The following is a 24488-nucleotide window of genomic DNA, read 5'->3' on the forward strand; positions in this document are numbered from 1 at the left end:
TAAGTAATTCTTCACGCATCACATTTTCAAAGTAACTTTCACAACCACACTACTATACATGATCATGGCTCTTTGAAATATTTCTAATATATATTTCTAATTCTTTTTTTTGTGATCAAATCTTATATATTTCAAATTCTTGAGCTGTAGTTGATTTCACTGGACTTGTATAAGATCAACAATGACTTATAATACAATCCGGGTCTCACTGGAACACATGCCCTTCTCCAGATGAGTACAGATGAGGTACTCAAAAAACTGAGTGCCCTCCAACCGAACAAGGCCACTGGCCATGACAACATCCCCTCCAAATTCCTCAGAGACTCAGCAGCCGCCATCACCCCAGTCATCACACACATAATAAACCTCTCCATAAAACAGGGACACGTCTCCAAGGACTTCAAAATTGCGAGAGTAACACCCCTGCACAAAAAGGGCAGCAAATTAGACCCAGGCAACTACCGCCCTGTTTCTATCATTATGTAGCAGCCTGAAAATATTGTCTATTATTCAGAACTGCTGACTTGTGTTTTATATCCCCTTTGTACACAAAGACATCATTGATATTCCCACGAGCAATGATATGAGTTTCTCTTCCTTCTATCGGCTGGAGTATGGACCATACACAGTATCGCTGGACCATATTCAACATCCTTCCCTGTGTGACTAGTAGGCGGGACCAGCAGGGGGCGGTGTCTGGCAGAGAGTGTCGGAGAGAGATGGGACGTGATATATGGAGGCGGAAGACGGAAGGAGATCCTCTTCGGCAGTGAACTTGAACACGAACAGTCGCAACGGACGGGTGCTCGGGAGAGCCCTGTTGCAGAAGTTATGTTGGAGGGCCCCGTGGGATAGCGACGGGTGATAGGAAGTACTTGCTAGTTGACGTGATATCCTAGAGGTACCAGCGATAGTGTGTGAGAAAACAGTGCAGAGCCAAGCACTAACAGTATCGGGTTATAGTAGTTACTGTGTGCGGTATAAGTAGCGTGCGGCTAACAACATATCAAAGTCCTTAGTAGTCGGGTTATAGTAGTTACAGTGTGACGGTATAGAGTGCGAGCCCCGAGATGCGCGTGGACCTACAACCAGTCTGCTCCGGCTGCCTGCAATCAGTCTGCCCCGGTTTCCTGCGACCAGATCTGCACCCGGCTGCCTGCAGCCTACGGGATTTCGTCCCGTCCAGCAGGGGTCGTCATCGCCCAGCACACGCTCTCAGCCGGCGCTGCCTCTCTGCCCCAGCTCCGCCTGCAAGTATCCTCACCGAGAGCGTTCGACGCCATCTTGCTTTCCGGACAACAGTGGCGCGGCGAGGCGGCCATTTCGGATGAGTACAAATGGGCATTGATGCTCCCGAGCTATTATACAGTATACAGTGTGGTGCAGCCTGCAGGCGAAATTAACGTTGCTACTACCGTTCAATAGGGGAACCCCAAACAATATATGCCGGCATTAAGATAGGACTTTTATTGGTATTTTGTGGGCCCACCCTTTTGCTTTCTGTTTATTTCCTTTGAGTGTGATACCGTGTTGGTGTAATAATATTTTCCCATTCAGTGAATCCCTCTATTCCTTCCCTATGTCCTCCCTTCTTTCCCCATATGAAGGAGTACTAGAGCAGTATATGTAAACCCTTAGGGAAGGTATTGATACTGTGTCTAGCCCAGACGTGGGCAGCACTTAGTCTGGGTACAGCGAGAGCACTTGGTGCCTAGGGCGTAATTACATAATTACCAGACTGTAACTATTGTGTAACGATAACCATGGTGCAATAATCACCAGACCGTAACTATTGTGTAACGATAACAATGGTGCAATAATAACCAGACTGAATGGGAGCACGGTGTGTGTGTCTTTTACTGAGCCTAATCTTAACCCTTTTTGATGTGGGTAACATATACTATTAACCCCTTCCTATTTAACCTTCCCTTTCCTACCGTGAGGTTTCTAGGGTCATTGAGGGAGGGTACTGCTTGCGGGGGGAACCAAGTTATTTATTTACAATCCAGTCACTAGGTGTGGGAGGGTGCTAAGGTGACAATTGGGGAGAGTGAGGGCGTGTTGGGGAGTACTGCTGACTGCCCTGGAAGGGAGAGGAAGACCAGAGTACCGGACTAGGTTTGTAAATCCTGGGCCCCATCCACTCCCACTGCCAGCCTCCAGTTGACGCTCCTGACCCCAAAGACGGAGGTGCAGCTAGCCAGAGTTCTACTGTGTCTCGCTACCTAGTGACCGTGCACCACAGTTCCCACGAAGCAGGGATAATCCACCCTGCTACACTTACATCCATCTCGAAAGTCATGGAAAAAATAGTATACGAACAGGTCGAAAAGTACCTTGCGGAAAAAAATCTAATCTACGAATTCCAATCTGGCTTCAGAACATCCCATTCCACTGACACATGCCTTCTCTATTTGAACGACCACATCAAACAAGAGGTGGACGCGGGCAAATACTGCGGCATGGTCATGCTGGACCTACAAAAGGCCTTTGACACGTCAATCACACCATTCTGATTGACAAGCTAAAAGCAATTGGTTTTGATAGTCTATCAGTGAGCTGGATACAATCCTAACCTGGAGGGGAGAGAACAGATGGTGGAGGTAAATGGTACCCCCCCCCCTCCCAGTGAGCTGTGGTGTTCCACAAGGAAGCATACTAGGACCGCTACTGTTCCTAATTTATGCAAATGACATGTCGTCGGCTTGTGACTGCAGCTTGTGACTGCAACTTGTTCCTGTTTGCGGACGACTCAGCCCTGCTGGTCTCTGACAAGAACAAGTTACAGGTTGAAAAAACCCTCAGCTCTGAACTAGGCAAAATCTGCATATGGCTCGCCGATAACAAACTATAATTACACATGGGCAAAACAGAGTCCATTCTCTTCGGTTCAAATAACAAACTCAGCAAGACCGACGGCTTCTCAGTTACAGTGGGTGACAATATTGTCACAAGGAAAGATGAAATTACCTACCTGGGTTCCATCCTAGAGGCTAATCTTTCCTGTGACAAAATGGCATCCAATGTAATAAAAAAAGTCAGCCAACGAACTCGATTCTTGTACCGGATCTCCTCTGTGTAAACAAGAATACCCTGAAGACTCTGGCAGGAGCACTCATTCAAGGGTACTACTGTACGACTATGCTTGCACCTCATGGCACTAAAAAAAACAAATTACAAACATCTCAAAACAAACTAGTCAGACTACTGCTTGACCTGACTCCTAGAACCCACCTCACCCCAGCCCACTTTGACAACCTAGGATGGCTTAGAGTAGACGACAGAGTACAGCAACTTGCAATGGGCCTGGTCTACAAGATACACTACACGACCAAGGTACCCATGTACATGTCAAAATACTTCCCAAAGGTCAGTGAATACCACGATCACAACACCAGAGGGAGCTCCACAAATCATGTTAAACCCAGATTCGGCTCAAACAAGGGACTAAACACGTTTAGCAATTATGCCACATCAATGTGGAACGCCCTACCCAAAGCTGTAAAGGAATGTGAATCACTACCCACTTTTTTCTTTTTTTAACAAATGTTTTTTTATTTTCCATTTTTTTAACATGAAACAAGACAAACAATACAGTAACAGTAATAATCAATGATAAAGCACAGGACAATAACAGAAATAATAATAACAATAATGACAGTCCAGTAATTAAATCAGAATGAATGTAGATTAAAAGACATAAAAATAATAAATACAATACATGGGCTCTTGCTCGCTCTTCCCCTCCCCCCCCCCCCCCATCAGGACCCCCACTTGGACTATACATCCACTACTTCATTTAACATCAGAAAATTACAAATGTATATGCGTTCCTTTATCTTCTCCACCAAAGCTACACAGACTGCTATGCTGGCTTCATTAACACCTAAAATTCGTGCAATGGATATCTCTAGATAAATCGTGACGCTATCAACTTTTTGGCAGCCGTAAGACCCGCCAAAATGAGTCTCTTTACATGTACAGAGGTCGATAACTGAGAAACATCATTCAACAACAATTACAGAAGGCAGTGTAGGTATGGTTAGAGACAAAAATTCTGATAATTGAATGGTGACATTTTCCCAGAAAGTCTTGACAGGAGGGCATTCCCAATACATATGCATATATGTACCAATAGCATCATTTGAACACAAGGAGCATCGAGAGTCCGGTCTGAGACCCATTAGGTGCAATCGTCTAGGGGTCAGGTAAGTCCTATGAACAAAATTAAGATTAATCTGTTGGTGATCTGGGTTGCGTGATGATAGCCGAACATTTTCCCAGACTGCATCCCAATCAAAATCTACTTCCAGGTTTGGGATATCCTTCCTCCAAACCGGGTGGCTAGGTGGTGTAGTGGGCAAGGCACTCGCCACCAATGTGGAGACGCTGGGTTCGCGTGTTCGAATCCAGCTCTCCACATTGTTTTCAGTTTGGCTGGTCGTCCGTACTAATACAATTGGCAGTATTAGAGGGTGGGAAACTGATGGGTGGGGATCGGGCGTTGTGGACAGCGACTCCTACAGGTCGGTTGGTGCGCCTGCGCAGTAGAATCAGGAAGTGTCGGGGGCAGCGTGAGCCTCCCACGCGTTACTCCTCGCCACTGAGAGGTCGAGCTGCGCAGGTGAAAAGATGCGACTGCTGTTACCTCAAGTACCGGAGGGGACTTGTGCTATGTATGACTTAGTCCACATTGCAGCCGGCTTGTGGGAGGCAAGAAACAGCGTTCGTGACAGGGGAGGGTTGAATTGGATGATACGAAATTGGGATGGGAGAAAATATAGAAAAAAATGGGAGAAAAAGTGGATCAAAAAAAAATCCTTCCTCCAAACCGAGTCTAGGGGAAGGACCTTATATGAGGACGTAAGTAAGTGGCGATAAAAGTCAGAGACGAAGCCTCTCGGCATCTCCTTATCATAAAATAATTTGTGAAATCTGTGGTACTCAAGTGGAATATCTAATGGGACTCCGTGAGCCCTCAAAGCTGCTCTTATTTGTAGATAGAAGAGATAAGTGGAACTGGTGAGGTTAAATTTGTTGAGTATATCTCGATAACTGCGGAGACCATGGTCATCGAAGATATCCCCCAATGTGTATGCCTTTCTTTTCCCATCCAGGATATCTGATAGGTTGTTGTGCAATAAGGATTGAATTGTTATTAAATAGGGGAGAATGCCTGTGCCATTTATGGTGGTTAGTACACTTTTTCTGTGTGTCACGCCATATCCGGATCACATGTGTAATAAGAGGGCCAAATCACTACCCACTTTCAAAAACACTCTCAAAGAACACCTACGGGAGACTGCAATTCGAAACTGGCCCCTACAAATGTCCTAACCCAGTTGTACAGTAAATGACCAAGTATGGCTTTGTCAGTATTCCAATGTACAGTGTACAGTGTCCCCCACCCACCCCCTACCCAACCCCCTCCCACCTCCAATCTACAGTCGTCGTCGTCCCCCCAACCCCACCCACCCAACCCCACCCCACCTACCCAACCTCCTCCAATGTACAGTTTCTACGTCAAATGTATATACACTCTTTTCTGGACACTTTTTGTATCACAAACAGTACTGTATTTGCAAATCTGGTATGTCATAAATATATAGATGTAGCAGTACTGTCTATCTGTATGTCGTGTGTGTCATATATGTTATGATGAATTGAAAATGGGGGACCCTGATGTAAACTAAACGAAAGTCTTTCTCTGGTCTGCATCCCCTTAACAATTGTATGTATTGAGCTGTACTGTACTGTACCCATTCTGCAATCTGTTAATAAACTTTTCAATCAATCAATCAATCCAATGCACCAAATGTTGTATTGTACTGTAACTTCCTGTCATGACACATTCTGTCAACAACCCACTTAGCTGCCTGTAGGCGCACATCTGCCTGGGAGACAGCAGAAGAAAACTGGTTCAAATCTAGATGTAATCAAATGAATGCATTCAGGAAAACACACCCTTCTTCACTTATTCCACTCTCTATGCTTTGAGACAAGGTCATTCAAACACAAACTCTTTTGTGCAACTAATGGGTAAAGTGCAAAATGTCTTCACTAGGCACCAGCCTGCGTAACCATCAGTAGCCACTAGCTAGTACTGATCAGTGATCACACACACACACACACACACACACACACACACACACACACACACACACACACACACACACACACACACGCACGCACGCACGCACACACACACACACACACACACACACACACACACACACACACACACACACACACACACACACACACACACACACACACACACACATACACACACACAGGACATATTGAAAGATCAGGCTCAAAAGGCAGCTAAGACGAACATACACAACTTGTCCTCAAGGATGCCTCTGACTCACAACTTGCTCATTCACCAGTATATGAAAGGGAAGGGCAGACGTACAGATGGGGGAAACAACAAGCACTCAAAACAACTGTGAACAAGGGAGAGCTGGTTCGGGGATATAAGAGATTACAGAATAGGCCCACATACTGACTCACGGACTGCTGGGTTTGAGTTGTGGCATAAGCATGTTAGGTCAACACCATGGATTCAGTTTATGACAATTGTTTAGGTGTGTATTATAATCATTGTGAGATATTGTTTATATCCGTGACTATCCCTTGAGTTTGAACCTTCGATTCAAACAGATGATGTGCAGAAGAGTGCATTCATACTGCTGTGTTCTAGATGGAATGTATCATTGTTTGTGTCCAGAGAACTCTACTGTGTATCATTCACACTGTTACTGACGCTTTTATCCAAAATGACAAGTTCTGTATGACAAATCAGCAGGAACTTCGGGCTGGACTGTGCCGACGCATCTCATGGCCCATATGCTTTTCCATTGTTTTCGGAACACAATCACATTTTTATTTACACAATCCCACATGTGCTATGTGCTTTAATGATTTCACATGTGCAATTGTCATATTACATGAAACTTTACATCACGTCAGATCACACTACCTTCATATAAGCTACATGTGATATAGAATCACATGTGAAATCATGTTATTAATCATGTGTGAAGTGGTCCAAAAACATCAAGCTATAGGATGTATAATTATTATCTTTTTAAACTATAGACTCATGTGTTTTTTCTGTAAGGGATGGTAATCAGATGCATTCATAGCTAACGTTATTTTGTCAGCATCGCGTTGGATAAGCTAAGCCCACGTTGCTGTGAGTGACCTGACCTAGGTCCATATCGTATCATCATAATATTATTTAAAAAATCATTAGGATCATAAGTCCACACAAGTGTGTTTTTGATTTATCGGGAAACAAGACCGAAAAATAAACTTCATTCATTCATTAATTCATTAATTCATTAATTCATTCATTCATTCATTCATGCATAAGGGTTCCCTTGATAAAGATGGATGAAAAGGCTGTATAATATACAAGTATGGTTTTAAGCCAAGTATGGTGGTATGGTAACTATTAGGATATATATGGTATGGATTACTTACTGTTATAACTTATTACTATCTGTGGTAGCTCTAGTTAACTGTAGGTCAAACTCTCCAAACAAACAAGCACACCATTGATTTAATTGCCATGTAAATCACATACAAATATCTAACTATTACTCCTCTCTGAACATGAATATAAAACAAAAAGGTGATATATTAACTGTGTAAACCTTATGCAATATTCATCATCGATATTTGAATACTTGAAATCTCTATGAACTGAGTAGTTAGTATCAAATGAAATAAGATGGAACAGCTCCATGCATTAATTGAATAAACAACTATTTGCTCATTACCAGTATGGTATTGTTTAAATATCACAGCTTTTTGCACATATTTGTCAGGGAATTCCAACAATTCTGTACCTGAATGTACCAGTTAATTGTAATCACCTCTCTCTCTCCTTATTATCCTTACTATATGAATTGAAAATGGGTGACCCTGATGGAAACAAGACAAACGTCTTTCTCAGGTCTGCATCCCCTTAACAATTGTATGTATTGTACCCATTCTGCAATCTGTTAAATAAAGTTTTCATTCATTCATTCATTCAAGTCTAGTCAAGCCAGGTTGTGGAGGAGAGAGACAGGGATGAACAGGCTATAGACTACTTTGCCTGTCCTGAGCCTGCTATGATGCAGGTGTTTTTACCACGTATCACCACCCAAAACAAGATTCAGCCAATAGCGAGTGAGTACACTGGTCCACTTGCACTGGTACACTTGTCCATGGCACTTACTATCCAGCTTTGTAGTGGTTTGGGGGAATAGTACAGTAGGTACGCGTACGCATATTTAAGGGGACCGCAAGGATGGTGTACTGGTGGGTGGTGTCCGACCGATTGTGGTGGGCCGGTCTGGGCCAAAAATGCCAGGGCCGATGTTTTGTCCCAGTCCAGCCCTACAACTCTTACAACTGAGTAACAATGTTCATCAAACAGTGCTGAAACTTGGGTGCTGCAGTGTTGAGTGCATAGTAGTAGAGACATATTAGTATAGGAATGGTGCATGGTAGTAGAAGACTATGTTTATTTTTAGCTGCATAGTGTTTGTGTGTGTTAGCTGCATAGTCTACATTCTAGCGTTGTAACATTGTAGAATGTAGCCTATTAAACTTAACTGAAAATGCACAACAATAAAAATGCTGTACTACTGTGATAGACTACACTGTGGAATTATTTCTTCTTAATTTAAAAAGGTAATAGCAATCTAGTAGATTGAGAGATTGAATCTACACATGCTATGAATGCATCTGATTACCATCCCTTACAGAAAAAACACATGAGTCTATAGTTTAAAAAGATAATAATTATACATCCTATAGCTTGATATGTTTTTGGACCACTTCACACATGATTAATAACATGATTTCACATGTGATTCTATATCACATGTAGCTTATATGAAGGTAGCGTGATCTGACGTGATGCAAAGTTTCATGTAATATGACAATTGCACATGCGAAATCATTAAAGCACATAGCACATGTGGGATTGTGTAAATCAAAATGTGATTGTGTTCCGAAAACAATGGAAAAGCATATGGGGAAAAAATAAGTGATTTTTCCAAAAACATTTCTATAAGGGAACCACCTTTTGGCATCATGTCCTACACATCTGGATTGTGTCCTGTGTGATTCTGCAACACAGTAGTGGGCTGGTGTACAAACAGTGTAAGATGGTAGGTGCGTCTTACAACCATCAGCCATCCAACAAAGAGGGATAGATTCTTCAACAATGCAGCTAGTACGCCTTCAATGGTTGTGAAAAGGGAATGGTCACACAGCCATGATCATTTGTTTTGGCAGTAGACTCATGTCCTCCATACCGAGGACGTTTTGTGAACAAATGAAGACATCGAAAAGGTTGACCCTCATCCAGTCTATAAACATGTCCAGAGTCTCTACGTGAAGAGATTGGTCTTGTCCAAATGTGTAGGATGAGTTGTTTTCACAAGGACGCTACTTTGCCCTTCAGGGAGCAGCTCACCTTGTAAAGAGTCAAATAAAAGAAGGCCAATACACTCCACAACAACATACTGTGTACAAAAGTACAAAGCTGACATACTGAGACTCTTCCAGGCTACAAGATATGATACGATATGATATATTTGGAGAGTGTAATGAGGAAATCATGTCTTTGCATACTGCTCTCAGAATCACATACACACACATTTCTCAAGAGGGATCAGACATTAGGAACCTGCAGCGTGCTCAGGACACTTTAAAGGGATATTTAACTTTAGTAGAACATGTCATTTAGGCTCCTCATTCACTTCCATAAATTTTGAGGACCAAGTCTAAAAATCATACTTCTGAATAATAAACAAACAATAGTTCAAGTTCAAGTTTCTTTATTAGTTGTCTTGTCATACAGAAGTACAGAATACTTTTATACAAAATGCTTCTTTCTGTTACGCTCCAGAGACTGTGCTAGGCAAAAATAGATAAGTATAAAATTGAAGTCAAGTACGTAGACAAAAGTGTTCAGTATATACATATATACAATGCTCAATGTAGAGTAGAAGTAACTGAGTTACCATACAATATACTATACAGTGCAAAGCAGAAGTGGGATGAGGTACAATTTACAGTAAGGTGTAATGAGGTATGGGTTGTAGTGCAAATTCTTTACCAATAAATATAAAGTGTGCTTAGGTGTTCTAAAGTGGTTAAATTGGGTGCTGCAGTGAGTTGTTTGTTTAAAGTGAGTGTGTGCGTGTGGATGTGTGTGCTGTGAGTGCATTTGATGGTTGTTACATAGTGTTATTGTTCATTGAGCATCCTGATGGCCTGGGGATAGAAGCTTCTTCTGAGTCTCTCTGTGCTTGCCATGAGACTCCGGTATCGCTTGCCTGACCGCAGCAGTTCAAAAAGGCAGTTGTTTGGGTGGCTGGAGTCTTTGATAATTCTCTTAGCCTTGCCCATGCACCGCTTGTTGTAAATGCCCTGGAGAGTGGGAAGCCCCCCTCCAATTGTGCGTTCGGCTGAACGGGCCACTCTCTGTAGTCTGCTACGGTCTTGTGCGGTGCTATTCCCAAACCAGGAGGTAATATTGCCAGTCAGGATGATCTCTATTGTGCATGAGTAGAAGTTCTTAAGGATCTTCTGACTGACTTGGAACTTCCTGAGGAAGTAGAGGCGTTGCCGTGCCTTCTTCACAACACTGTCAATGTGTGTGGTCCATGTCAAGTCCTCGGATATGTGGACTCCGAGGTACTTAAAACTGTTCACTCTCTCAACCGGTGACCCGTCGATGCTGAGGGGGTTGTAGTCCCTGGCCCCCGACCTCCTAAAGTCCACAATTATCTCCTTTGTTTTGCTGACGTTCAGGGAGAGGCTGTTCTCTTGACACCATCCCGCTAGAACCTTGACCTCCTCCAGGTAGGCCCTCTCGTCGTTTGCAGAGATCAGGCCCACCACTACTGTGTCGTCAGCAAATTTGATGATTGTGTTGTTGTTCCGCTGTGCCACACAGTCATGTGTGTACAGGGAGTAGAGGAGGGGACTCAGAACACAGCCCTGGGGGGCCCCTATGTTGAGAGTGATGGATGAGGAGGTGCAGTTGCCTGCTCTCACCACCTGGGGTCTGCCCGTCAGATACTTGTTTTTGGGCTACTGTTACTGTTTTCAAATGATGAGTATAGGAACTATTTCTCACTTGAGGTGTAGTTTTCACAGAATTTATAGAATCTTTCTTCTAGCAAGGCAGCATGTAACCATGGTAACCACTCCCTGAACATTCCATGCAAAGCAAAGATACACAACACTCAAACCTAAACGAATTGACCGGATCTGCTTTTATTTCTCAAAGGCAATAAACGTGTAAACACATCAACTGCCAAACAAATATGACTACCTTTGACTCAGAATTGTCTGTTTTATTGAAATCTGCGCAGCAGTAGTTTGTTTATATTTCAGAAGTATGCTATTTAAACTAGGTCAACAAAATGAAGGGAAGTGAATGAGGAGCCTGACACCTGGGAGGAATGGCAGTGTTAACAGCAGATGACAGGGACAGCAGTTGTCGCTAGCTTACTTGTAGATGAGGTAAGACTGCTGAAACTTGTTCTACTAAAGTGAAATATCCCTTTAGGCACATTGGCTGTTGCTGTGGGGGATCAAACCTGAGACCTTTCGGTTAAAGGATGGCCAGTCTCTGTAACCTCTGTGACACTTTGCAATGAAGAATACAACTATATTTCAAGCACAAAGGAAATTAGCTTCTTTACTGTGTAGATTAGAATATGAAACTAGCTGATTTGGGTCTTTTATTAAACATAGGATATCAGTATATTGACCTAATCTGCTCTTGAACAGCTGCACATTTGTATTACATTACATAAATACTAACCGGTTTGGCTATTGGTTTTTGATGCCTTCTTTTCATTAACAGGTGTGGACCTGTCATAGCATTGCTATTGGTGTAACAATAGTGTGCTCTTCTGGAGAGCCCAATCCGATCCCAGCTAATTAGGTTAATATTAGGCCTAAACCGGTTAGTATAGTAATTACAAAGGTGGGCTTGCATGGTGATCTCTTTCATATCACAATCCAATGTGTGATGGGGTGGGGGTGCTGGGCACTTCACCCCCCACCTGTTCTTAATCCGCCTCAGTGCTCCCTCTCCTCCTTTGCACCTGTCGATGCTCTCCAGGTGGCTAAGCTGGTCACCAAGGCCAAGGCCTCCACCTGCTCCCTTGACCCCTTACCCACAGTCCTGGTCAAAGCTGGCCTACTTGCCGTGTGCCCTATCATCGTGGGAATAATTAATTCCTCCCTGGAATCGGGCAGGGTACCCTCTAGCTTCAAGACAGCAATAGTCACACCCATCCTGAAGAAGCCTGGTCTGGACCCAGATGACCTTGGGAATTACCGGCCGATCTCCAACCTTCCTTTCCTAAGCAAGATCCTGGAAAGAGAAGTGGCCGCCCAACTGCACCAACACCTGTCCAACCATGAGCTCTATGAACCCTTTCAATCTGGCTTCAGGAAACACCACAGCACAGAGACCCTCACCAAGGTCACCAACGACCTCCTCATTGCCTCCGATTCCGGTCACATCAGCCTCCTCATCCTCCTGGATCTATCTGCGGCCTTTGACACGGTCTCCCATTCCATTCTCCTCAACCGCCTCTCTGACCACCTGGGTGTTACTGGGACTGCTCTCACCTGGTTCGAGTCCTACCTCACTGACTGAAAACAGTTCATCTCCATCTGCAACTCCACCTCCACCCCTGCCCCAGTCAACCAAGGTGTGCCGCAGGGCTCCGTTCTTGGTCCACTCCTCTTCACAATCTACATGCTCCCCCTTGGTCACATCATCCGGAAACATGGTCTCAATTTCCACTCTTACACTGACGACACTACATCAGCACCTCACCCTCCACTCCTCTCCCCCCACAGCACCTCGTCAACTGCCTCCTTGACATCAAGGCCTGGATGTCATCCAATTTCCTGAAGCTAAATAGCAAGAAGACTGAGCTCATGGTTGTGGCCAAGCAGTCACTGCTCCGGAAGGTTGGAGATCTCCTCCTTGAAGTGGATGGCTGCCTAATCCACCCTTCCCCAGAAGTTCGCAACCTGGGCGTCATACTGGACTCCACCCTCTCCTTTCATTCCCATAAAAACAATAACCAAATCAGCTTTTTTCTATCTCAGGAACATTTCCAGACTCCGGCCATCTCTCCCCGACTCTGTAGCAGAGACTCTCATTCACGCCTTCGTCACCTCCCGTCTTGACTATGCAAACTCTGTCTTCATAGGGCTACCCAGCAATGCCCTGAACAGGTTACAATATATGCAAAATTCTGCTGCCAGGGTTCTCACCCGCACCAAGTCCTGGCACCACATCACCCCCCTCATCCACCTCCACTGGCTTCCAGTCAAGTCCAGCATCAATTTCAAGATCACCCTCATCACCTACAAAGCCCTTCACTCCCTTGACCCCTGGTACCATTACACCTGGGTAAAACAGAGTCCATTCTCTTCGGTTCAAATAACAAACTCAGCAAGACCGACGGCTTCTCAGTTACAGTGGGTGACAATATCCTAGAACCCACCTCACCCCTACCCACTTTGACAACCTAGGATGGCTTAGAGTAGACGACAGAGTACAGCAACTTGCAATGGGCTTGGTCTACAAGATACACTACACGACTAAGGTACCCATGTACATCAAAATACTTCCCAAAGGTCAGTGAATACCACGACCACAACACCAGAGGGAGCTCCACAAATCATGTTAAACCCAGATTCGGCTCAAACAAGGGACTAAACACGTTTTCGCAATTATGCCACATCAATGTGGAACGCCCTACCCACAGCTGTAAAGGAATGTGAATCACTACCCACTTTCAAAGAGCACCTACGGGAGACTGCAATTCGAAACTGGCCCCTGTAAATGTCCTAACCCAACCCCCTCCAATGTACAGTAAATGTCCTAACCCAACCCCCTCCAATGTACAGTTGCCCACCCCGCCTACCCAACCCCCCCCCCCTCCTCCAATGTAGTTTCTTCATCAAATGTATACTTTTAGACTATTTTTGTATCACAAACAGTACTGTATTTGTAAATCTGGTATGTCATAAATGTCTAGATGTAGCAGTACTGTATCTGTATGTCATATATGTTAAGATGAATTGAAAATGGGGGACCCTGATGTAAACAAGACAAAAGTCTTTCTCTGGTCTGCATCCCCTTAACAATTGTGTGTATTGAGCTGTACTGTATTGTACCCATTCTGCAATCTGTTAATAAAAGTTTCAATCAATCAATCAATCAATCAATCAAAACCTAGCTGACCTCCTCCATCCCGCCCTCCGGTCTCCTCTCCATCCCCACCACCAACATGCGGACTGTTGGTCCCAGAGCCTTCTCTGTGGCTGCACCCACCCTCTGGAACTCACTCCCTCAAAACGTCCGTAGTGCTACATCCCTGCACTCCTTCAAAACACACCTCTTCACCAAATTTGTAAATTACTTTTTTCGTTTTCTTTCTTTCCTTTTGATTATTATTTTGTTGTTACGTTGTTCCCTGTTCCTCCCTTAGCCGCCCCCTCCTGTTAAGCGCCTTGGGTCTCCTGAAAGGTGCTATATAAATGTAAGATACTATTATTATATAGATTAGGCTATATTTATTTTATATTTTCTCATAATATAAATTATTTGGGACTAACTATATTACTATACTATAGTAATGCTTTTTTTGGGACTATATTATATCCAGGATAAATATACCATTTATTTTATAATCCATTTTTATACTACCTATGCTTGTGTGCTTCGATTTACTTGACCAAAAATAAAAATGTCTCCAAGCCTGTACATATCACCTATCAGTCTTTCCATTTGCTAGGGACGCAGTCCCAACTTGAACTTGGATGTATCCATTCTAGTCAAACATGTTCAATACAGTACGGACAGAAGGGCACTAATTAACTATTTGAATTAAGCTACTTAGAATTGATATGCAATACAATATTCACACACTGTAGAACTGCATGTGCCTGCAATAGAACAGTATATCTACCACAGGAGATGACCACTCAACCTCTGAATGAACAGGAGTCATCTGGAAAACAGCAAACTGAGAAGTTCTGAAACAGCATTTTAATGGACATCCTGGCAAATTACAAACATCTTTTGAGCAGTATAAACCTGTATACCGGTAATCGTATTCACATGGTTTATAGCATCGACACTGGCATAGGGTGGAGATTTTCTTCCAGCGTATCTTTCTTTTCACAATCATCTCATCATGTTATCCGACAGCGATGACATCATAGAGAATGAACAGTATGTCCCAAAGAATTTCTATTTGGGAGTGGAACCATGACAGTCTTACCTGGGTACAGTTCTAAATGTGTTGTAATTGACGCCTACAGCAAAAAAAACTGCATGTACAGTGTTTACAACTGCTTTCACCACTTTCAATAGCTATTAAACTGCATTGCAATAGATAATAAATTAATATTTCATTATATTTTCTACTGACGAGCTAACATAAGAGAACAAGAAACGCATGAATAGTTGGGTATATTGAATAAAAAAAATTTAAGGGCAAATTCAAATGTTTGCCATTGTATCTCCCAGCTGTATTGTATTCAGTGTTACAAGTAGAAAAAGTCATAAGAAAAAGAGCTAAAAAACATTTGTTCAAAAAAAAAGTTTAATTTAGAATGTTTCTCTCTATTTCTGGTTTAAAAACAAGCAGTTTTACTAATGAAACAATCTTCTTTATCATAAAAATGTATCTTTCCCCAGAAAAGAATGTCTGCTCTGCAGGTTAATCTATGGCTGTCAAAGTTGCTAGCATACACACTAGGGGTGGGAATCACCAGTTTCATCATGATACGATACGATATCGATTCTTTGGACAACGATACGATATTTGCCGATATCACAAAGTCTCTCACGATACAATACGATACGATTAGATTCAGGTGCCTGCGATCGATATGAGATGATATCATATGCCCATTTAACACAATCAGTTATGAGACTCGCCACAGGATTTTCAAAATAAGAGTATCGATATGAATCGATCTTATTACATCGCATCGATCCGATTCGATCGTTGATAATTACATCGATGTATCGATCTGGATCGATGTATCGTCCCACCCCTAATACACACACATCACACATGATATATTATAGCCTACATCAATATGTAGTTCTCAAAACTCGCCATGTTTCTGGCTACACACACACACACACGCACCTTTATTGACACTTTATTTTATTGGTTAAAAAGACCATTTTAATTATTATTTTTTAATTTTTTAACTCGACTTGTTATTATTATTATTATTATTATTATGGTAATTTGTTTTGGTGGTAGGCATGTCTAGTTATGGCTTGGACTGTCCTGTTTCCATGTATACTGGCCAGTGGCCACAGTCTCTCAAGTCAATCCAGGCTGCTGCAGACCTGACAGTACATGTGGGCTAGTTTCTCCATCCAGGCTGCTGCTGACCTGACAGTGCATGTGAGCTAGTTTCTCCATCAAGGCTGGTGAAGATCTTACAGTGCATATAAGCTAGTCTTTCAGCCCGGCTCTTCCTCAGCAGTGGGAACCACTCCCAGTGGTGCAGCTCCAGCACGCTGTACCCAGCCATCTCCAACTGCCTTCTCTTCAAGGCATGGAAACCCAGCAGCTGCTGTGACCGGTAGCAGTAGTGGTTCCTGTTGGACACCTGGATAGCCAGCTTAACCGTGGCTTTGTGCGAGTCACTACTAGGGGTATCGCTTTGGTTCCCCGGTTTAGCGAGAGCCCCCAGGAGGCCGTCCGCCACGTGCTTCCCTCTTTCATCCATTTCTATTAATGGGAGAGGTTGCTGTTGAAAATCAGGGGGCGGGGTTAAAGAGGCTGTTGTGTTTTTTCTGTTTGTCAGCTGTGCTAGGAGGTCATCAGTGAGCGTTACTCCCGTGTTCAACTTCTCCCAGCCCTGAAGAGAAGGACCTGTGGAGAGGCTCGATTCCAGAGGGGAAGTGACATCAGAGGATGTTGATGCCACAGGTATGGGCTGACCTGCGGGGTCGAGATGGACTTCCAGGTCGATGGAGCGGGTGTGAGGGAGGATCATCACTTTATGGACAAACTCTTCTCCTCCCAGCAGGTCCTGGAGTACCATCTCTGCCTCCAGAACCTCCGGTTTGAGACAGACAGTTGACTGGGCGTATTTCCACAGCATCTCTGTCACCTCTTCCCTCAGTTCACAGCTCAGTCGCGGGCCAGTCCAGTGGGGCAACTCCAGGGCCACCGTCCCATCTAATGTGAACAAGTCTTTCTTCAGCTCCAGCTGTGTAGACGTCATGGCCAGGCTGACAAACTCGGGGCTCAAGGCCAAAGCTAGCAGGTCCTCTGGGAACTTAGAGACGAAGGCCAGGCCGAGAAGGCCGGTGAGAAGGTGCTCTGGGAAGCGCTTGAACTCTGCTTTACTCCGTCTCAGAGCTTCTAGGAGGCTGGGGTAGAGATCTGGGCACTGGCTAGGGCGGACACCCAAAGTACCAAAGGCCCACAGCAGCTTGGCTGAGTCTTTGCTCCTGCAGTGTGGTGCCAGTGAGGGCAGCCTCTCAGCCATAGCCAGAAGAATTCGGTCATCTCGGTAATGTAGGGCAGAGCAAGCCAGCGCCACGTGCATCAGCCCCTGGACACCCATCCCAGGGGTTCGGCGGGGCACTTCATGTGCCATGGCCTCCAGCCACCCCTTGTGATCCAGGTAGCTGAAACGCAGCAGTTTCAGCACATTCACCATGGCAAAGTCACTCATCTTCTCCACCACAGACTGTGCCTTATCCACGATGCAATTCACTGCATTCGCAGAGAGTGATGTCTGGGACTTAAATAGCCCCAAACACACCGCCCCCACCTCCTCAGGCTCCAGGTGGTCCAGGTGGCGCATCAGGCGCTGCTCTATGGGACTCACCAAGTCTGCAGGACACCCCCTCCCCTCTCCCATAACATACAACAACTGGACTAGCTCAGCCTCATCCATCTGTCCTAGATACAGGCTGACAGAGTAAAACAGGCATTTTAGATAATGAGGCACCCGCCTCCCCAGGCAGCGCCACAGGTCGGCGGCCAGCAGCAGCTGGTGGAGGCTCATCTGACCAGCTCTGTGGATCAGCTCAGCTTCATAGAGCGCCAGCATGGTGTGACTGGGAGGCAGGCCAAGCCACACAAACGACTGCAGTACCTCCAGCAGCTGTGCATGGGTGAAGCGTTGCAGGTTTTCCACAGAATAACGGAGGAGCATGATGAAGCGTGTATCGCCCCTCACTAAAGGGGTCTGGTCTGGGTGCGAGCGGCTGAGCTCCCTGAGGAACAGAGTTATGTCCGCTGGTTCCATGCTGCCCTTCAGAAGAGTTACTTTGTGGAGCAGCATCATGGCCTCTTTGAATTGGTTAGGGGGAAGCCGTTGGCTGTGGTCAAGGGTCATGGAGGCGTACTCTGGCCGACACCTCTGGAAGGCACGTGGGTGGGCTGTAACGTCTGGTGGTGAGGGGTCTCTGTGGTGTGGCGGTGGTGACGGCGTCCGAGCACCAGAGCCCTTGTTGAAAGCCAGGTCCAGCAGTGTGTTTTGGACGCTGAAGAGGCGCCGCGAGGAGTTCACACTGTAGTGGTTGCTCTGCTGTCTGAAGGAATGTGTGAGAGCGGAGTCACAGGGCTCGTCCTTGTCACCCTCTGCCTTGTTCACAGGGCCTCCGGGTTCCCGCTGGGAGCGATGGTACAAAGAGGGGTTGTAGGGCAGTCTATAGCCCCCTGGGAGTGCTATTCCCTGGTGCTGAGGCAACACTTCCCTGGCCTCCTGCTCATGGCTCTCAGCCTCCACTTGGCCATGCGCCTTGTGCAGGTGTCGGGCCCGGAGGTAATCCTTCCTTACACCTGGAGAGAGATGGCGTAGCCTGGCCATGCATCGACAGAGCATCCTGTTTCCTGTCAGACATCCACGCCCCCGACTGAAAAGACAAAAGGTATAGTGTTAAAACACAAGCTACCATTTATAAGCACTGGAGACGGTACTGTAGTCTACATATACCACATTGTGAAATATATTTCAGGTTCAAATACCATTTTGTCTGATGCAATTGCTAACACTCATATTTACAAAAGGAGTTACAGGTTCAATTTAAATCTTAAGTACAATAACGGTAAACACTGACAAAGGCCAGAGGGCTAAAAAACTTTCATTTGTTTGTCCCATGGAAATATGGGAATTCTTATTTTTAGTGGTGTTCCACTTTAAAATAAGCATTTCAACATATTTTGTGAGTGCAGATTTTCTCCTTTTTGATGCCAATTTTTTTTTTTTCACTTTCTCTCATTTTCTATATTTTCTCTCATCCCAATTTCGTATCATCCAATTCAACCCTCCCCTGTCACGAACGCTGTTTCTTGCCTCCCACAAGCCGGCTGCAATGTGGACTAAGTCATACATAGCACAAGTCCCCTCTGGTACTTGAGGTAACAGCAGTCGCATCTTTTCACCTGCGCAGCTCGATCTCTCAGTGGCGAGGAGTAACGCATGGGAGGCTCACGCTGCCCCCGACACTTCCTGATTCTACTGCGCAGGCGCACCAACCGACCTGTAGGAGTCACTGTCCACAACGCCCGATCCCCACCCATCAGTTTCCCACCCCCTAATACGGCCAATGTGTATTAGTATGAACGACCAGCTAAACTGAAAGCAATGTGGAGCGCTGGGCTCGAACAGGCGAGCCCAGCGTCTCCGCATTCGTGGCGAGCGCCTTGCCCACTACGCCACGTAGCCTCCCCTTTTTGATGCCAATTTAAAATCTTCCCATCTCAGCCGGTGGATATTATGAATCGTTATCCCAACTCGGCTGCTCTGCTGTGCAAGTGGCTTTCTCAAGATTCGATGGACCACCCAAAGAAATCCCAACCCGAGCTTGACATAAGAGCAAAATGGTCACTGTGTGAATATGGTCAATGACACTGTAGCTAGGGGTGGACGGTATGGTCTAAAATTTATATCACGGTATAATTTGAAGCATAGACGGTAACGGTATATATCACGGTATCATCGTTTTTGATAAAAAAAATTTATTTTATATAATTTTTTTTTTTTTTATAAAATATATATATTATATAATTAGACTTGTACTTGTATTATCTGCGAGACATCGCCACCACGCAACAAGCTCCACTGTCTGTGTGTACTCTAGTAGCCTCCAGCTACGGCCAGGATTCTCCAGAGCTGCACCTGGACCTATACTCTAGTAGCCTCGAGCAGAGCTACGGCCAGGATTCTCCGGCGCTGCACCTGGACCCTATTGTATTGGTACTATAACGTTAGCAAGCCCTCAGCTCGAATACGCATCGAATCAGTGTTATAAGACATTGATATCAGGAGCTATCTGTAGCTACTGCTAGCCGGATATATAACGTTAATACAACGCCTCAGTGAATTATTTAGTTCAATGGGACATTTCGTTTTGAACGGTGAACTAATTTGCGTTAACGTGAGCTAACGGCTAACGGAGCTATCATACACGTCTACTCTACTAGACTTGATGGAGCGTTTGTTGATGTCAGGAGCTATCGGTAGCTGGCCGACTAGATACCGTTCGGTTAGACAATGCCTCATCATGTATTAAACTAAAAGTGAATAGTTGACTGGGTCATTTTGTAACGGTAGCTAAGCTAACGTTAGCTCAGGGAGACGTCCCGTCCCACTAGACTACTACTAGACCCGTGTTTACATGCATGCGGGAGGGGCTGGCACGCCCACTGCGCGAAGCCTCCTAAATAACTTTTTCTAGTTCGCACATATCTATTATCTATGACTAATTCTATCTATTTTTAGGGGCAAATGCGAGTGAAATAGTCGCGCTGTGGTTACATGACGTCATTGCTATTTTAGAGCTGCACTACCGGTTATACGGTATAGTCAAAATCCATACCGTAGAGCAAATTCATACCGTTTATACCGTATACCGTTTATACCGTCCACCCCTAACTGTAGCTACTTGCCCTGAGGTACACTACTCTGCTTGAATTGGAGCAGAGGTTCCCGTAGCTCATCTCAGAGGGGAGGAGGGCAAACGGTCCATGATTGGGATATGTCCTAGTCCTTGACACAATTTGTGATGGATAGACTCAATTGCAGGGAGTGATGTACCAGTAGGGGTGTAGAGGTACACGTATCCGTACCGAACCGTTTCAGTGTGTACCGTACCGTACCGAACGGCTGTGTAGTGTACCGAACGAATACAACGGTATGTTAACCACTAACAATCTAATATAATTATTTAAAAAAAAATTACAAGTCGATTATTAACACTTTAATCGCAGATGACGTGTTTAGACGTCATTCCTAGCCATGCTCATTCTGCCGAAGACGCCGTAACTCATCTTTGATATCAATAATTCAAAAATCTGTGATCGAAATCATATTTCTCCTCCGGAGCCATGAGATGTACTGGTGAGCTCCACTCAACTGTCTAACGGTTCGAGAGCGCCATCTGGTGGCCGATCGGCCAAGAGGGAGGGGCGCGCCAAACAGGAAGTGCTCATCCATATGTCGTCCGGGCACTCGCGATCGGTAGCCGGACTCCATCTCAACACACTGAATGATCAATCGCTCGCCCTAACTCAATAAACAACGTTATTTGGATGTATATAGTATTATACAACCTGGAAATGGTTCATCAGGATCAACATCCCATAATCGAAAACGGTCTACTCCACGCTGATCGTCCAACGGCGCGAGGAACATACGGTAAGATCCAGCGTTATTTTCTAACGTATTCCATATAAACTGCTCTGATGACCATATGACCAACACTAGACGAATGGTATAATGTTGCCCACGGAATTATAAACGCCCCCTCGCCCATCCGGTCAATATCAGATGATACGTAGTAACTTCTAGAACCACGTCCAGTTGAAATTTTTTATCTTGCGCCGATTGCTATCAAACTGTATTTCATCATCAATATAATGCATTTGGAGCTATAAATCAAGTTCTGGAGAAAGCTGCAGAAAACGATAAAAACACTTATACTTTAGACCATATTTTAGTATGAATATGTGAATGAAAAAGTATATCGTTGCTACACCCTGAACAATGGATATAGGACATTGAATGGGCCATAATAATGGCAATCTAGCAATAGAATTTAAAAAGTTATAGCCCTGCAAAGAAGGGGAACTTCTCCATAGACAAATAGAGCTGGCTAGGGATGGTAAATTATGAATTTAACCCATGGCGATCAAAGTGTTAATTTCAATATAGAATATTTGTTGACAGCCCTACAAGTACAATTAGTTACAGCACACTACATCACCCGAGTGGAACATGGAAAGCCAAACTTTCCCCCACTGTACCGAAAATCCGTACCGAACATTGACTTCAAAACCGAGGTACATACCGTGGTTTTTGTGTACCGTTGCACCCCTATGTAGTATGTACCAGTGATGCGTTGGTTGGGTGGTTTTCACCACCCTCTGCAGTGATTTCTGGTCTGAGGCAGTGCAGTTGCCATACCAGACTGTGATGTAGTTGGCGAGTATGATTGCTATGGTGTAAAATTTCACCAGAATCTGAGGAGATCTCAGGAAGAAGAGACCTGTTGAGGGCCAGGTTGTTGTTGGTGCTCCAGGTATAATTTGTTCTTTGATATCTCATCCAATTCATGAAGTTCTTTGGGTGAAAACATCTCCCAGTTGGGCAGCAAATAGACAATGTGTTTACCGTTTAGCTAACATTGATTGATTGATTGATTGATTGATACAATTATTATTATGGAAAATGGGTTGTACCTTGTCTTTGTACGGATTTGTCAATATGAAATGTAATTTAGGTGCTGGTGAAACACAGGTACTCCTTGCTGCTTGGCTAGGGTCTTAACATGGAAGGATGAAATTACCTACCTGGGTTCCATCCTAGAGGCTAATCTTTCCTGTGACAAAATGGCATCCAATGTAATAAAAAAAAGTCAACCAACGAACGCGATTCCTGTACCGGATCTCCTCTCTGGTAAACAAGAATACCCTGAAGACTCTAGCAGGAGCACTCATTCAAGGGTACTACGACTATGCTTGCACCTCATGGTACCAAAGCACCTCAAAGGCACTAAAAAACTAATTACAAACATCTCAAAACAAGCTAGTCAGACTACTACTTGACCTGACTCCTAGAACCCACCTCACCCCTGCCCACTTTGACAACCTAGGATGGCTTAGAGTAGACGACAGAGTACAGCAACTTGCAATGGGCCTGGTCTACAAGATACACTACGCGACCAAGGTACCCATGTACATGTCAAAATACTTCCCAAAGGTCAGTGAATACCACAATCACAACACCAGAGGGAGCTCCACAAATCATGTAAAACCCAGATTCGGCTCAAACAAGGGACTAAACACGTTTTGCAATTATGCCACATCAATGTGGAACGCCCTACCTAAAGCTGTAAAGGAATGTGAATCACTACCCACTTTCAAAAACACTCAAAAAACACCTACGTGAGACTGCAATTCGAAACTGGCCCCTACAAATGTCCTAACCTAGTTGTACAGTAAATGACCAAGTAAGGCTTTGTCAATATTCCAATGTACAGTGTAAAATGTGTGTGTGTCCCCTACCCAACCCCCCCCCCCCCCCCCCCCCCCCCACCTCCAATGTACAGCCCTCACCCAACCCACCCAACCCCACCCCACCCATCCAACCTCCTCCAATGTACAATTTCTACGCCAAATGTATATACACTCCTTTTCTGGACACTTTTGTATCACAAACAGTACTGTATTTGCAAATCTGATATGTCATAAATGTATAGATGTAGCAGTACTGTCTATCTGTATGTCATGATGTATGTCATATATGTTATGATTAATTGAAAATGGGGGACCCTGATGTAAACAAGACGAAAGTCTTTCTCTGGTCTGCATCCCCTTAACAATTGTATGTATTGAGCTGTACTGTAATGTACCCATTCTGCAATCTGTTAATAAACTTTTCAATCAATCAATCAATGGACATAAGTCTATCGGGAGCCATGGACACGGCCTAACTAATGTAACGTTACTTACTGCCCAGTTTGTAAAAGCGTTTTATGTGTGGGGTAACAGTTAGCCAGGCAAGGAAGCGAAGGACATAATTAAGTAGAAGGTGTGTGCGACTCGTGTAGCCCCAAAGGGGAGCCCAACAGCAAGTTTAGTTATTTGGAACTTTTGACAGTGTTCGTCCAAATGTAAAAACATTAATGGTCCCTGCCAGTCAAACAGATATCTGCAGCATAATGCTAGCTAACAGTTACTACTAGCTAAACGTTAGCGGCCTTGTGTTTACTCAAATGCGATTGTATGACAAAATAAATTATATTTTATAACTTACCGTTACGTATCTTCGGAGGTTGGCACAAATATTCTCGGAACATGCTCGCAAAGCTTATTCTGTAGGTCGTGCAGTCAAAGCGGAAGCATGTGTGTGTGACGTGACCTACAGAAACTGCGCGCGTGATT

General features: G+C 44.5%; 1 protein-coding gene across 1 annotated transcript; it reads right to left on the reverse strand.

The window, feature by feature from the left end:
• Positions 1 to 15146: 15146 nt before the first annotated feature.
• On the reverse strand, positions 15147 to 24488 carry fastkd5 (FAST kinase domains 5). Its single transcript, XM_084325447.1, has 2 exons — positions 24361 to 24488; positions 15147 to 18958 (listed from the first exon to the last, which is right to left on the reverse strand). Exon 2 carries the CDS (start codon positions 18925 to 18927, stop codon positions 16444 to 16446), a length of 2484 nt encoding a protein of 827 aa, XP_084181573.1. The 5' UTR covers positions 18928 to 18958; positions 24361 to 24488; the 3' UTR covers positions 15147 to 16443.

This window comes from Notolepis coatsorum (assembly GCF_963971535.1).
Source record: "Notolepis coatsorum genome assembly, chromosome: 11".
Classification (NCBI taxonomy): domain Eukaryota; kingdom Metazoa; phylum Chordata; class Actinopteri; order Aulopiformes; family Paralepididae; genus Notolepis; species Notolepis coatsorum.